The 13,204-nt window shown below is 37.5% G+C and overlaps 2 protein-coding genes across 2 annotated transcripts; one reads left to right on the top strand and one right to left on the bottom strand.

Moving 5' to 3' along the window:
* Positions 1–1,417: 1,417 nt before the first annotated feature.
* On the bottom strand, positions 1,418–6,136 carry LOC114366010 (trypsin-7). The gene is made up of 7 exons (XM_028322767.1): positions 6,001–6,136; positions 5,668–5,745; positions 4,958–5,102; positions 4,512–4,625; positions 3,583–3,744; positions 2,172–2,297; positions 1,418–1,663 (listed from the first exon to the last, which is right to left on the bottom strand). Exons 1-7 carry the CDS (start codon positions 6,093–6,095, stop codon positions 1,559–1,561), a joined length of 825 nt encoding a protein of 274 aa, XP_028178568.1. The 5' UTR covers positions 6,096–6,136; the 3' UTR covers positions 1,418–1,558.
* A 1,743-nt stretch (positions 6,137–7,879) lies between these two features.
* On the top strand, positions 7,880–10,901 carry LOC114366005 (trypsin). The gene is made up of 4 exons (XM_028322764.1): positions 7,880–8,099; positions 8,493–8,748; positions 9,234–9,416; positions 10,730–10,901. The coding sequence occupies exons 1-4, from the start codon at positions 7,894–7,896 to the stop codon at positions 10,880–10,882; spliced, it is 798 nt and encodes a 265-aa protein (XP_028178565.1). The 5' UTR covers positions 7,880–7,893; the 3' UTR covers positions 10,883–10,901.
* The last annotated feature ends 2,303 nt before the right edge of the window (positions 10,902–13,204 follow it).

Here is a 13,204-nt window from a genome sequence, read left to right as displayed (position 1 = left end):
TTGAGTCTGATCATAGTGAATGTGGTATACTTACGTAATTATTCAAGACTTTTGCTTTATGAACTTCTATAAACACTTGAACATGTATTAAGACATGCACAAATAACTCAAAGGCTTGGTAGAAAACCTGCAATCAACATAATAACACTGTCATACTCTATTAATTCTAATTAATTTGGTTACAAACTTGTTGATCCTTACCGGCACTTCCAAAACCTTTTCAAAAATACTAAATGCTTCGACAATATTCATATACGCATCTTGTAACTTTTCCCATAGGAGAAAACTATTGACACCGATCTCATAGTCACTAAACATTACATTCAACTTTGCGTAAAATCTAACTTCCAGAATCCACTCGGCTAGTCCAATCCTCATTAAATTTAGAATTCTGATCGCATAAAGCATATTCATATCAAAATAAGAGAGAGATGCCATGTACAATAATATCGTGGTATCAGTAGACGTATCATTTACAGCCAAATAATTTATACTTGGTATAAAAATATTAGATAAATAAATAACGAAAACGTATATCCAGTTGCACAGTTTAAAAGAATTCATACTATTATGCTCGTGCTTTGTCCNAACTTCACTTTTGAAGTTCGTTTAATCATTAAATATAACTTATGCAGTTTATAATTCTGTACGCATAATGCACTTTCTTGATAATAATAACATGATTGTTATTGACATCATGAAGTAAATTTACGAAAAAGATTAAAACGATTCCCATTACTTGCAACGTTATGTTCGAAATTACTGTAAACACCAATTGATTATTGATCAAGATTACGAAAGGCATGGAGTTTTGTATGTCAATTAAGTATAACACAATATACGAAAACAAGAAAATAAAAGACACAATAGTATAAGTAGTGGAGTTAGATGAAATAATATTCTGATGAAAACGAAATTTTGACAACATAAAAATCTTCTGTAAAGCCGTGATTGGAAAAAGAAGCCCTTGAAAATCGGAGCCTATGTAATCCACTGGGGGATCTTGAAGTATTCTTTTAGGTGGCTATTTCTCATCNACTGATGGATTCATCTTTAGAAAATTATGTTCTCATCTTTCTATGAAGCCACACTAGCTAGTAGAATTCAACATGAAAACTGTCGCGAAATTACTTTTCTACTAAAAGCAATGTTTCTAATAATGCTGATCGACTAAAAGATCATTAATTATGTGACGATAGGTTTTCTATTAAAGTAATTGGTCAACACATTTTCATCATTATAGTGGTGCTAAAGTAATTAAGTTTGTGTTGTTCTTGTAACATCCCACTCGCACGTCAAATAAAAATTTGTTGGTTTGTAGAAAATTATTGTAATGCAATAACTTCAGAAGGGTAACCTCTAAAAGCAAACCTACTATATTTTGGTTTATCTGCTTCGGAAATTTCACTGTAAAAAAACTGATTTATCCTAATAACTTAGCCCAGATTCGTATTCTAGCCAAATCTTTCCAAAATTGAGTGGTATATCTCTCAAATACTCTGTTTTTTTGTTTTAAAGTTTATTAAATAGTTGTTAGCATAAAATAACGAATAAATTATTATTCCATATCCAATGGGATGGCGTTTTCTCCACTGTCAGCGCTCTCCGTACGGTCCGGGGTTTCCCCGATTAGTTTGTCGATCCATTGGCGGCTGTAAGACACCTGAAAATAAAAAAATATGTTGTTGTAACTGAGTAACTAACAAGACTTCAATATTATCTCTAATCATCATCATCAGATATTTCGTTTAAAAGAGTTTTTTCATCATGTTCCTTAAAACTTTTGCATAACACGTTAAAAACTGGGTATTATTCATTTTTAATTCATTGTTTATTTTAAACCCCGTTTTACTCATTATTGTGTAATCTATGGAAATCCGTAATTAGCTGTTTAAAATTAAGTTAGGTACTATTAAGTAGGTAGATACTGTTATGTAACTGGCAATAAAATGTATCGCCGTTGATTTCCTGAAGAAATAAATGGTAAAACAGTTACATAATAGTTTGGCCACTTACGTTGACTGACTGACTGAGAAAATGGGCAACAAAGCAATAAACGACACATTCATTATCAGCATTATTAGAGTCAATAGTGCATCTCTTATTCTTGACTGAACATTAATATTAATATTAATATTAAACTTACGTAAAATTTTAAGTAGGTATGTTACCTTAGCATATATTCCAGGTTTAGATTTGTAAGCACATTCCTCCGTGCCTGAGAAGAGTGCTATGCCGTATAACGTCCCAGCCCTGTTTAAGCCGCTAAAGTGAACTGCTGGATCTCCCGTGTCACCCTGCAAAGAAAATTATATCAGTCAATTATGTAATGTAAGTCTAGATATTAGCACGTCACTACCTTGTTTAATATACCTCGCAATCTTGTATACCCATTCTTATAAGATACACCACACAAGAATGCATGGTAAATTCAGTGAACTGCTCCTGAATCGAATGTACCTACTACTACTATTTCTATTTATTTATATTAACCGGCAGACAGTGGTGACTGAGTTTGTTGCGGCGCTTCTTCTCAGCACTTGCCAAATGTTGGTCTCGAAGCGCTGGTAGGGTAAAAAGATTATGAGACATGTAGAGACTCCTTAAGAGCAATGACGATTTGTAAGAACTATTTATTAGTCTAAACAAATAAAGAAATTTTGACTTTGACTTTGTAAAAATCTTTATTAGGTCTCTGCGGATAGGAGCAAATCACACACAATGCAATTCAGCGGTAGAACGGGCATCGAACCAGCGTCCATGTCTTTGGTCTATTGTCGTCTCATGTTTTCGATCGTGAGTTAAAGGCTTTTTATTCATAGTGTGCAGTTTTTTGATTTTCCTCTAATTAATCCTATTGACTTGTCCTATAAACTTTTCTTCCACAAATTCCCATTCAGTTCATAGCACAGAATAGGGTAAGTTAATGAGAAAAAGTTAAAAAAGCCCTATGATAAACACAATTCCAACTGTGTGAATGTGGTAGGCTTTGACCGGAATCCTACAGTCCCTTCCCACTTAAGGCGAATGACGGAGCACCGAGAATTTTTAGTGGGTATGCCTTGTCCTTCTGATTTGGCAAGTCCCACAACCTACCCTGTCCCCGCAGGATCGGTATGCAGTATAATTTTTCCCCGACAAAAAGCTACTCACAGCGCACAAAGCGACTCCCTTCACGACGCTCTGCAGGCACATATGGTCGTGCTGCAAGCTTTAATCATTCCCGTAAACCAGCCGGCCGCATGCTATCATGCGCCGGTGCTCTTGGTTACCAGTAGCTCCTGAGATTAGCGCGTTCAACCAAACAAAATCTTCAGCTCTGTATAATGCAAGCATAGATACTCACATATAGACGTGTTTCAAGGCGGGATGACAACTCCTTAAAGCGACCAAGTGAGCTGAACTGACCAAGAAATCGGCAGTGGGAAACCACGTATTTAACTGCACCAGGCAATAGCGAGAGATGGCGGGAGATCGTGCTGAGAGCTGTACTCGCCTTTGCAGCTGACGTGAATGCCTCAACGTGACCACGACCGCTTTGCCATGAGCGAAATGATTTAGAAGAAGAAGATAGACACTCACAGCGCACAAAGCGACTCCCTTCACGACGCTCTGCAGGCACATGTGGTCGTGCTGCAAGCTGTAGTCATTCCCGTACACCAGGCGGCACTCCGCCCTCGGGACTTCCCGTGCTATCATCCGCCGGAGCTCTTGGTTCTCACCCTCTCGGATTTGGCCGGTTACCTAGACAACAACATCATCATCATCATCATCATCATCATCATCATCTTCATCATCATCGCCATCATCGTCATCGTCATCATCATCATCATCTTCATCATCATCGCCATCATCGTCATCATCATCATCATCATCATCATCATCATCATCATCATTATCGTCATCATCATCATCATCATCGTCATCGTCATCATCATCATCATCATCATCATCATCATCATCATCATCATCATCATCATCATCATCATCATCATCATCATCATCATCATCATCATCATCATCATCATCATCATCATCATCAGGTCATTTAGTTTTCACTACAGGAACATGACCCCGTCCAATTTCCCAGAGACAAATGAAGCATTTGGCCGACACCGTCCATGGCCTGATGGCCTAGGGAGACAACGAGAAAGAAAAAGCTTCCTACCTGAAAAAGGACTGGAAATAACAAACCTATGATTGGTGAATTATAATAGGTAAATTACATTTAATTTTGATAAAGGTCTATGTTCAATCGATCTAGTTTGTAGCCACGATAGCCGAACGTTGAAGGGGTCGGAGTGGCCGACTTGAGATCCGAGGAACGCGGGTTCGAATCCCACCGCGCCGCTCGACTATTGTGGTGAGCCCACTCGTAACACAAGCTTATTTAGCTTAAAACGAGGGGCTAACGGGACTATTAGTAAGTTGGGCAATACAAATTGCTAATAATCTTTAAAAAAAATAGATAAAGATGTTGAACAGTCAAGAACACCATTTCAGTAGCTTACCACTGAACCATAGCCTGTGACGACAGTCTCTCCAAACATGGGAGGCAGGTCAGCATCAGCTATAGCGAGCCCCACCGGCTGCATCCGAGTAGAAGGCGTGATGGGTAGATTGATCTGTAATACCAACCAACGGTAAATAGCCTCGAAAATGGAGTACTCCAATAGCTACTTGCATGTGCAAGTGCATATCAAAAACTTTAACGACAAACGTCACAAGCACAACCCTCTTGGGAAGCCTGTCATCTTAGACATCTAAATTGGACCTTCTAGAAATCTAGTTATTTTTCAGAGTCTTTTCAAACTTTTTGACTGTTCTATGCCGAGGCTGAAGGACATTATCTTGCAGTAAAGTAAGTCTGGTAGCTCTAACGTAGAAAATTAGAAACAATTCATGACAAATAAATAGATAGATAGTAACTTTATTTGTCTCAAATGTTTGATCATACCTTTATCATGGCCAGGTTATGTTCAGGGTAGTACTGGTCCATCTTGTACTCCGGGTGCCTCCTGATGTCAGTCACCGCGAGGATCCTGCCTCCGAAGTCTCGGAAGACCGAGCCCACTCGAACCGACACCTCCTCTTTTGTTACACTGTTACAAAATCAGAGGGTTAAAGTTACAAAATCCGAGATCCTTTACATGCAGGTAGATCTTGAATGCGTTAAAAAATTAACTATTCTTCTCATGGATGTCATAAACATCGTCGAAAAGAAAAATAAACATGCGAAAACATGGCTTCTCCACCCGACTACCCAGCGCGCGAGGAGTATAGACTAAGTCGTCCATTTAAGCTGCTACAGTATGTGCATAAAAATTTATAATAAAATCCCAGAGATATTTAAGACGGGGTCAACTAATGCAATGATACGAAATCTCAAAAATTGGCTGATAGACTGCTGTATCTACAACATTAATGACTTTTTTAATGACCATTTTGCATGCTAAAAATGTTAGCAGAATAGTAAGCACTGTGTAAATTATATTATAAGACCTCATATGTAAAATACCTATTCTATGCAATAAATCTTTGAATTTGAATTTGAATTTGAATTTGCCCCTGGCAAAATTAGTTGCAGAAGCTCGTGCTCCTGCATTGGACACTAAATGACCTGATGACTTATTTATTAAGTAAAAAGAAAATATAAAAGAAACTTACTAATCAAAACACTGTGCAGCGGATAGTATCCATAGCTTGCTCACTATTGCGCCTCCACACCAGTGTTTTCCATGCAATCTGATAACAGACGATGGTTTTTATAAGTCTCAAAATGTAGGCAAATTATGATTACCAAAAATAAATCTAATTTAGATACAAACTCTGGTCTATCCACCCCGTTAAAACACACCGTGTGGTTCTCTGATTATGATCTGTGCCACTCGCAACGCTAAGCGTCGTGGTTCGCACTGAGGTCAATGAAAAACAAATTCCCAATTGTCCCATTAACGAGGTAGGACAACTGAAGTGGATGGTTTCCAATAAATTACTTGCCTGATGGATACAGTATAAGGATAGTCTTCTAAGCAGACGAGTCCATTCTTGGTGGTCAGTCTTTTTCTTCTGACGTGGGTCAAGTCTTCCTCCATCTTTGGTGGGAACTCACATTCTAATTCAGTTCTGAATGTGGTGGCTGCTGTAATTATTAGAAAATAACTACTTTAATAATTTCTAGGCTCGCTTGCCATAGCCAATCGTGAAGATCAGAAGAACGGCTTTTAATTAATTCTTACGGTAATTTAGGTTCAAAGCCCAATTTAGATTTAGAAAAAAAAATGCTTTTGAAGTAAGCATTCACTTAGAGTTTCTAGGTTCGATACCAAGATGGGGCATAATATCTAGAGTAAAATCTCTACATATGTATTTGTTGACCTAAACACGACTTCAGTTATATTCCACATGAAAATATACCACACAAAAATGATATTATTACAAGCATAAGAAGATAATCACTTTGGCTCTATAAGTAGATCAAATTAGGTGCTATTTGCAATAAAATTTGTTCTATTTAGGGACAAAAATATTTTTCATAGCTACTAAAACTATTACCTACCACTTTGAACATTTATCCTAATTACAAAACTAATAAAAACTAGAAAATATAACGCAACACTACACTCTATCATCCTGAAAGGGTCTGTTCATTTTACAAATCTAGCAATACTGACTTTAGTAAAAGGTATAATCAGTAGTTTTCCCTTAGATTCCAAAACAGTTACTTTGTTAGGTAACATTGTTAAAACCAGAACAATGCATGAACAGTTAAAAACAAACATAGTTGGCGAAGGAAATTTGAAAAAGCCTCATGTAACTTGTACCTACTTAGTACATAACTAAGAAAAATAAAAAGTACCTACGTATGCTAAAACTTTGTAGCACTTTAGCGTGCACGTCTTGATTATGAAGAAAAGGCAACTTATTATTTCATCCAAAGGCTTTACTACGAGAGTTGCTGAACGAAGATATTGCTTACTAAGTAGTTGTTTTGTATCAACAAGTCGGTCCGCCAAATCTATTTTTTGTAAAATTGGCTTGCAATGTAACATAATAAAAGCAACTAGTACCTACTATAACCAAACGCAATTTGTCAGGAAAAACCCAGGGCAATCATATCAATTGTCATTTTTAGGCCTAATCGCAATCATGGCTATCGATTGTTCTTCGAATCATCTTTTATTTTCAATGGCCAATGCTATTAAAAGGTTTAGTTTTTATTTCATCTTTTCCATCAACATCTATTGTATTTAACACATGCATCCAGCAAAATCCAATCAGTTTTGTACAATTGTTTAACGTAGTAGATCATGACATTTTAGTTTTATGATAATGTTATTATAGTTTTTTGTAAAATGTATAGTATAGCAATAATTCTCGTTCTAAGTGTCACTAAAGTAGTTATAGCTCGTAATTCAAATGTTAACAAAGATGATTATGTGAGTCAAGAAAGTGGAGACTTGACAGAGATTAATGAAGTGATCGATAGTGAATCTAAAGAAAACAATGATAATTACGAGAAAGGAATGAGCACTAGTGTTAATAAAGTAACTGTTACTGAATTGCCTGCAACAGAAAATGAATCAACGACTGTTACAATAACTACAACTATCGAAACTACGACCTTTTCAATGGAGCCATTAGGTAAATGATAGATTAATTGTGGATATCTTAAAACGATTTAATAACAAAATCCTAGCTAGGTTAGCTAAATGGATACTCCATTAAATATTAGGTAGAAATAAAATTAGCTTATTCATCTAAGATGGAGAAGTCAATCAAGTTCTAATTAGTAAAATGCATGCTTAAAATGCATAGCATATTTTGATAGTAATTAATAGTTTTCTCCGATTCTTCTTTATTACTTTCCAAGTAACCATTGAACAAAATTTAATGTTCCCTTTTGTAGAGAACATCACGTCGAATTATTATAACTGTGAAGAGAAGAAGACCAGCTCTAGCAGCGAGGAAGACCGCTGCAAAAGCACTCTAGTGAACTACCCCTACTCCGTGTCGATACAAAAGAAGGGAGCCCATTATGCGTCAGGTGCTCTGATCAATGCACAGTCTGTGCTGACTACTGCAGGAGTATTTTATCAGTAAGTTCTATGATTCTAATGACGTGCTACAAAAGAAATAGTTTTAGAACATACAGGGTCTACAGAAATCTCTCATTAAAATCGAAATCTTTCAGGCGGTTTCTTAAGATACTTAAATAACGAATACCTGCCTAGTAAGATATTTTTTGCCACGTGGGCCACAAAAAAAGCCATAAGAATGATAAAATGACACATTAATGTTATGAAAATGACATCAGGATAATCATCCATTGACTACAGCCTGGATATTATCTAACTTCAACAAATGAAAATTAAGATTTAGCACTTCTTTTCTCAACACTAACTTTCGGCTTGCAAGTAGAATTGTTCCAGGTTAGGTAACGAGGTATGTACGTTCTTAACGATGAACAAAAATATTATTCTTTTTTACAGTGTAAGAGAAGCAATCAAGCTCTTCCGAGTCCGACTAGGCTCCGTGGACTGCAAGAAAGGAGGGATTATTGTACCCATCAAACGAGTAGAAATCCACCCCTCCTACGAGTTCGGGAAGCCATCATTTGACCTGGCCCTCATCAAGCTGGCCCGACCTGTCAACAATACAGATTATATCAAGCCCATCCAGCTGTCAAGGATTAAACAAGGCGTCGTCAGCGCAAAGTTCATGACCACTTACTGGCCGAGGTTAATTGTGAGTAAAATTAGTTTAACTATTTCATGTTTCTGATTCTCTTTCCCTATCTTAATATGGATTGTCCAGATTCTTCCAGCTGTCCTCCATTTCTACGTGTCTACCTTTAAAATCATGAAGTCTGTTTTTATCAATATTGTGTAGAAAACCATGTCCAATCCGAACACATGTCATTCTGGCGCTGGAAAATTATTATATGACAGGTTACGCTTATAAATTAACTGTGTCAAGTCAACACCAAATAAGCTAGGCTTTAACAGAATCTTCTTCTATCGTGTAGGTTGTAAAGGAGATCACAACTTTACAGTCAGCAGTGCCGATTTTGGAATCGTCAGTTAACTTTTATGAGAAGAAAATAAAATTGGCACATTGACAGTTTTAGTTTGGGAAATATGACGATTCAAAAATCGGCCCTTATTGATCCAATGATGAGGCGTTTGACATGGCTCAATCTTTTCTGAAGCTACCAATATTATTCGACACAGGTGAACGGCAACGTCCTTCCACACACAGCTAAGGAGCGCGTGAAGTATCAGAGCATGAGGGTGTCAAAACAGAAGCTGATTCCGTGGAAGACCTGTGCTGCCATGATGCGGGCCAGAAGTGCTGTCCTGGATGAGACCAGCTTGTGCCTGAAGCCAATAGCTACACACCATAGTGTTTGTATGGTGAGGATCTTCTTCTTTATCAGCCACAAGCTTAATGTCGAGAGCGTTAGAGACTGGAGTGAAGATGACCAGTTGGGATGAAGGTAGAAGCTCGCTTCCACCTTCGGCCTGATTATCAACTTTCATCAGGTGATATGCAGGCCATGAGCTTCATCGTTGTGGATAAAAAAATACGCAGATGATACAGCCTATCAGTCTTGCTCATCATCATCATCATTTCAGCCACAGGACGTTCACTGCTGAACATAGGTCCCAATGATTTCCATGATTATCTGCTATATTTATTAGAAAGACGACCTGCATCCAGCGCCTTCCTGCTACCTTTTTGAGGTCGTCGATCCACCTTGTGGGGAAACGTCCTATGCTGCGCTTTCCGGTACGTGGCCTCCACTCCAGAAGCTTGCTGCCCCATCAGCTAATAGCTAACAATATTACTGCAGTTTATTATTATTATGCAGTCTTTGTTATGAGTGCATAATATTTAGCGGCCTTATCTTGTTTAAGTCTTATTTAAAGATTAACTGCCGTTAATAATTTTACCTGAATGCAAAGAACGCAGTAAATGCATAATATTTACTGGCACTTGATTTTGGAGTGCATTTGAATGAGTTTTTCCATGCTACGAGTAGAAATAAATTCAAGTTAGGTGAAAAAGATCGACTTATTCCTGTCATGAAGATGTAGAAAAGACTATACATCTTGGTATTTCTGTGCTCATCAAAGTCGAAATCAAAAACTTTATTGTATCTTCTTTTTTTCGTCGCTACACTCATGGTAGAGCGGTCGTGGTTGTCACACCTGGTTTGTTGGCAAGCTTCACAATCCGTCGCCATTCCCTTGCATTGCAGCCTTTCTTGTACACTCGTGGAGTGGACCATTGAGTGCGGTTTTGACATTATTGTGCCTTTAACCTTCCCCTACACGACAAGTCGTTTAAACAGATGTGTCGTCGTTGTTGTCTGTTGACTATTAAATCGTACTTACAAATCGTCAAATTGAAATTTAGCTTTGCCCTTTTCCTAAAGCTTCCTTTGCGTTTACATGTCTCATAATATTTTTGCCTTACCAACACTGGAAAGTGAACTGCTATATCAATTAGGCTGGGTTGCACCATCTTACTTTGACTATAACAAACGTCAAAAATCTGTCAAACTCCATACAAAATACACCGGTTATCGTTATAACGATAGTCACGGTTAAAGTTAGGTGGTGCAACTCAGCTTTAAACTTCTTTTGTGTCTGGGTTACTGTCTGGGATAGTGTTAAATGGACAACTTCGTGTACTTATAATTGGGACAACAATTCTTCCACAGCCCGATGTCGGAGCTCCAGTGGTAGCAGAAGACGGTCTCTGGGGCATCACGTCAGGGTGGACCTCAAAGCAGTGTTCCATCTACCCCAGCCCTACCATCCTCACCAGAACCGCCATGCCACCGGTGAGGACCTGGCTGGAGTCTGTGCTGTAAGATTAGGAGATGAGAGAACAAAACTAAATAATTCATTGTAATTTTTTTTCTATGAGTATTTGAAAAGTACTTTAAAACGCCGCGCACGAATCGTTCAAATTCAGTCCGCCTCGAGGCGTTCCAGAGTGAGGTCACGTCGCTCGGTGCTCTGCTGACATGTGTCACGCGTACGTTGATCTTTGACAGGTAGCTGGACTTTTATAGTGTATCCGCATAATCTTGGTGGTAGATTTTGCGATCACGTGGTAATTAAAATATTTTATTGTTATTTTTCATTAAAGTCTATTTTTACAACAAATTCTATTTCAGACGTAATGAAAAATAAAATTAAGTTGTTTTTAGCGATGAAACGAAAACGAATGACGAAAATTTGGAATTTATGTATGTATACTAATCAGCAAGTTATGTATGTATACTAATATTATAAAGAGGAATAATACTAATAATTTATTTGCCATAAATAGGTGGTTACAGAATAGTTAATAGGAATGCTCTGTCAGCAGGGTCCCACCTAGTTGTAGGGGGAACATACACAACATATTACAGTCGGAAAATCTTTGCGGTAGGTACCTCGGATTGTAGTTAGTTGGTCAGTGGTCATTTGACGGCCACTTGAATCGTCTCACCCCTAAGCTTTTGGCTACCGCCGGCGCACTAAGCCGGTTGATGCCTAATCTCGGAGGCCCGGCCGCACTGAGTCGCTGACTATACTTTTGCGTCACGCGTTATATGGTCCTTTATGAGGCTCAAGAATGGCACAGTGCTGTGTAGTCGTGGAGCATCCTACTGTTGAAAAAAGCGCAACGCATGATATCACTGAGGCACAGGCTGAGGTAATTCGTGAATACTGCATAGTATCCGCAGTCCGTCTATTCCTGAGGATAAATGGGAAAAAAAATATTGTCATTAGTGGCGACGTATAACAATCCTACTAATATTATAAATGCGAAAGTTTGGATGTCTGGCTGGATGTTTGTTACTCTTTCACTCAAAAACTACTGAACGGATTTTGTTGAAACTTTACAGTATTATTGTTTATAACCCAAATTAACATATAGGCTATAATTTATGACGATATGTGACAAATAAATAAGACGTGTCTAAAAAGCGCAATCTATCGTCATTGGTTAAAATCTACAGCGCTGGACAAACTACTGTTTTTGACGTTCGTAAATATTCATGCGGGGGAAGCCGTGAACCGCCATCTATCAACATGATATCAAACAACAGATTTTACGAACTAAGNGTGGAAATCTGGGCTAACGGCTATAAAAACAATGGAATATGCCATACAATACGGTACTGTAGGAAAGACGTCATCGCGGTAAGTAAATACTTACGTAGAGCTTTTTGACATTCCACAATCACAAACACAATGTGTATAATATGACCTTACTAATACTAAATCAAATAAGGAAGGTTATTTTTATACATGGAAACTAACCTGTGAATTGATGTAATATTATCAAACTAGATGAAAACCCGGCTTCACTCGGGTGCAATTTGACTCATAATACACAATTCTAGGTGCAAAATGTAGACATAGATGTTTCTGTAGTCATCGGTTCTCAAAGAATATTAAATATAGATTCATATAGCTTCGTTAGTTGTGTTTAATAAATATGGTAAATAAAAACTGCAAATGTTTTTACACAAATTATTTATTTTTATTTTAAATCAATATTCAAAATAAACTAAGACAAATTAACAAAACAATCAAATTCAATAGTTAATAATTAGGTTATGTAAATAACTCTTATTAATAGTCAGAAACGGGATCAGATAAGAAAATACTATTTTTATCAATATCTGGCTCCGGAAGTTCGAAATCTGTAAGTGTCTTTCCGTGGAGTTTTAATGTTTCATCAATTTCTTGTAAAGCCAACTGTTTGGATAATATTTCAGGGCGGGATCTTGTAAAGTTTTCGATAAAATGTGATGCAAATTTTTCCCAAAGAGCATAAGGATCAGTTACTTCACAAAACACGCAAATTAACGCAAACAGCTGTCGTAATTGCCGAGAAAGTTTGAAACCAATTGCTTCATCAAAACATCTTTCCCATTCTTGATCGTCAAAAAGTAGCCCCCTTGCTTGAGCAACTTCTCGAAATGATGTGTAAATAATATTTTCATATTAATAAGTTCTAACATCTCTGAAGCAAGTCGGCCCTTTGACGTGAAGAAGTAATAGCCGGAGATAATATCGTTCCTGATCAGAAAAGGAATAATTATACATTCTTGCAATTACTTTATCAGCCGCTGACTGAGATATTCGTGGTTGCCACTGTCCATGGATAAATCTGAAATGTGTCGGAATTTCAG

Source organism: Ostrinia furnacalis, unplaced genomic scaffold, assembly GCF_004193835.3.
Source record: "Ostrinia furnacalis isolate ACB-3 unplaced genomic scaffold, ASM419383v2 OfSCF0477, whole genome shotgun sequence".
Taxonomy (NCBI): domain Eukaryota; kingdom Metazoa; phylum Arthropoda; class Insecta; order Lepidoptera; family Crambidae; genus Ostrinia; species Ostrinia furnacalis.
The sequence above is the reverse complement of the archived record's forward strand: the minus strand, read 5'-3'. Positions and strand labels throughout refer to the sequence as shown.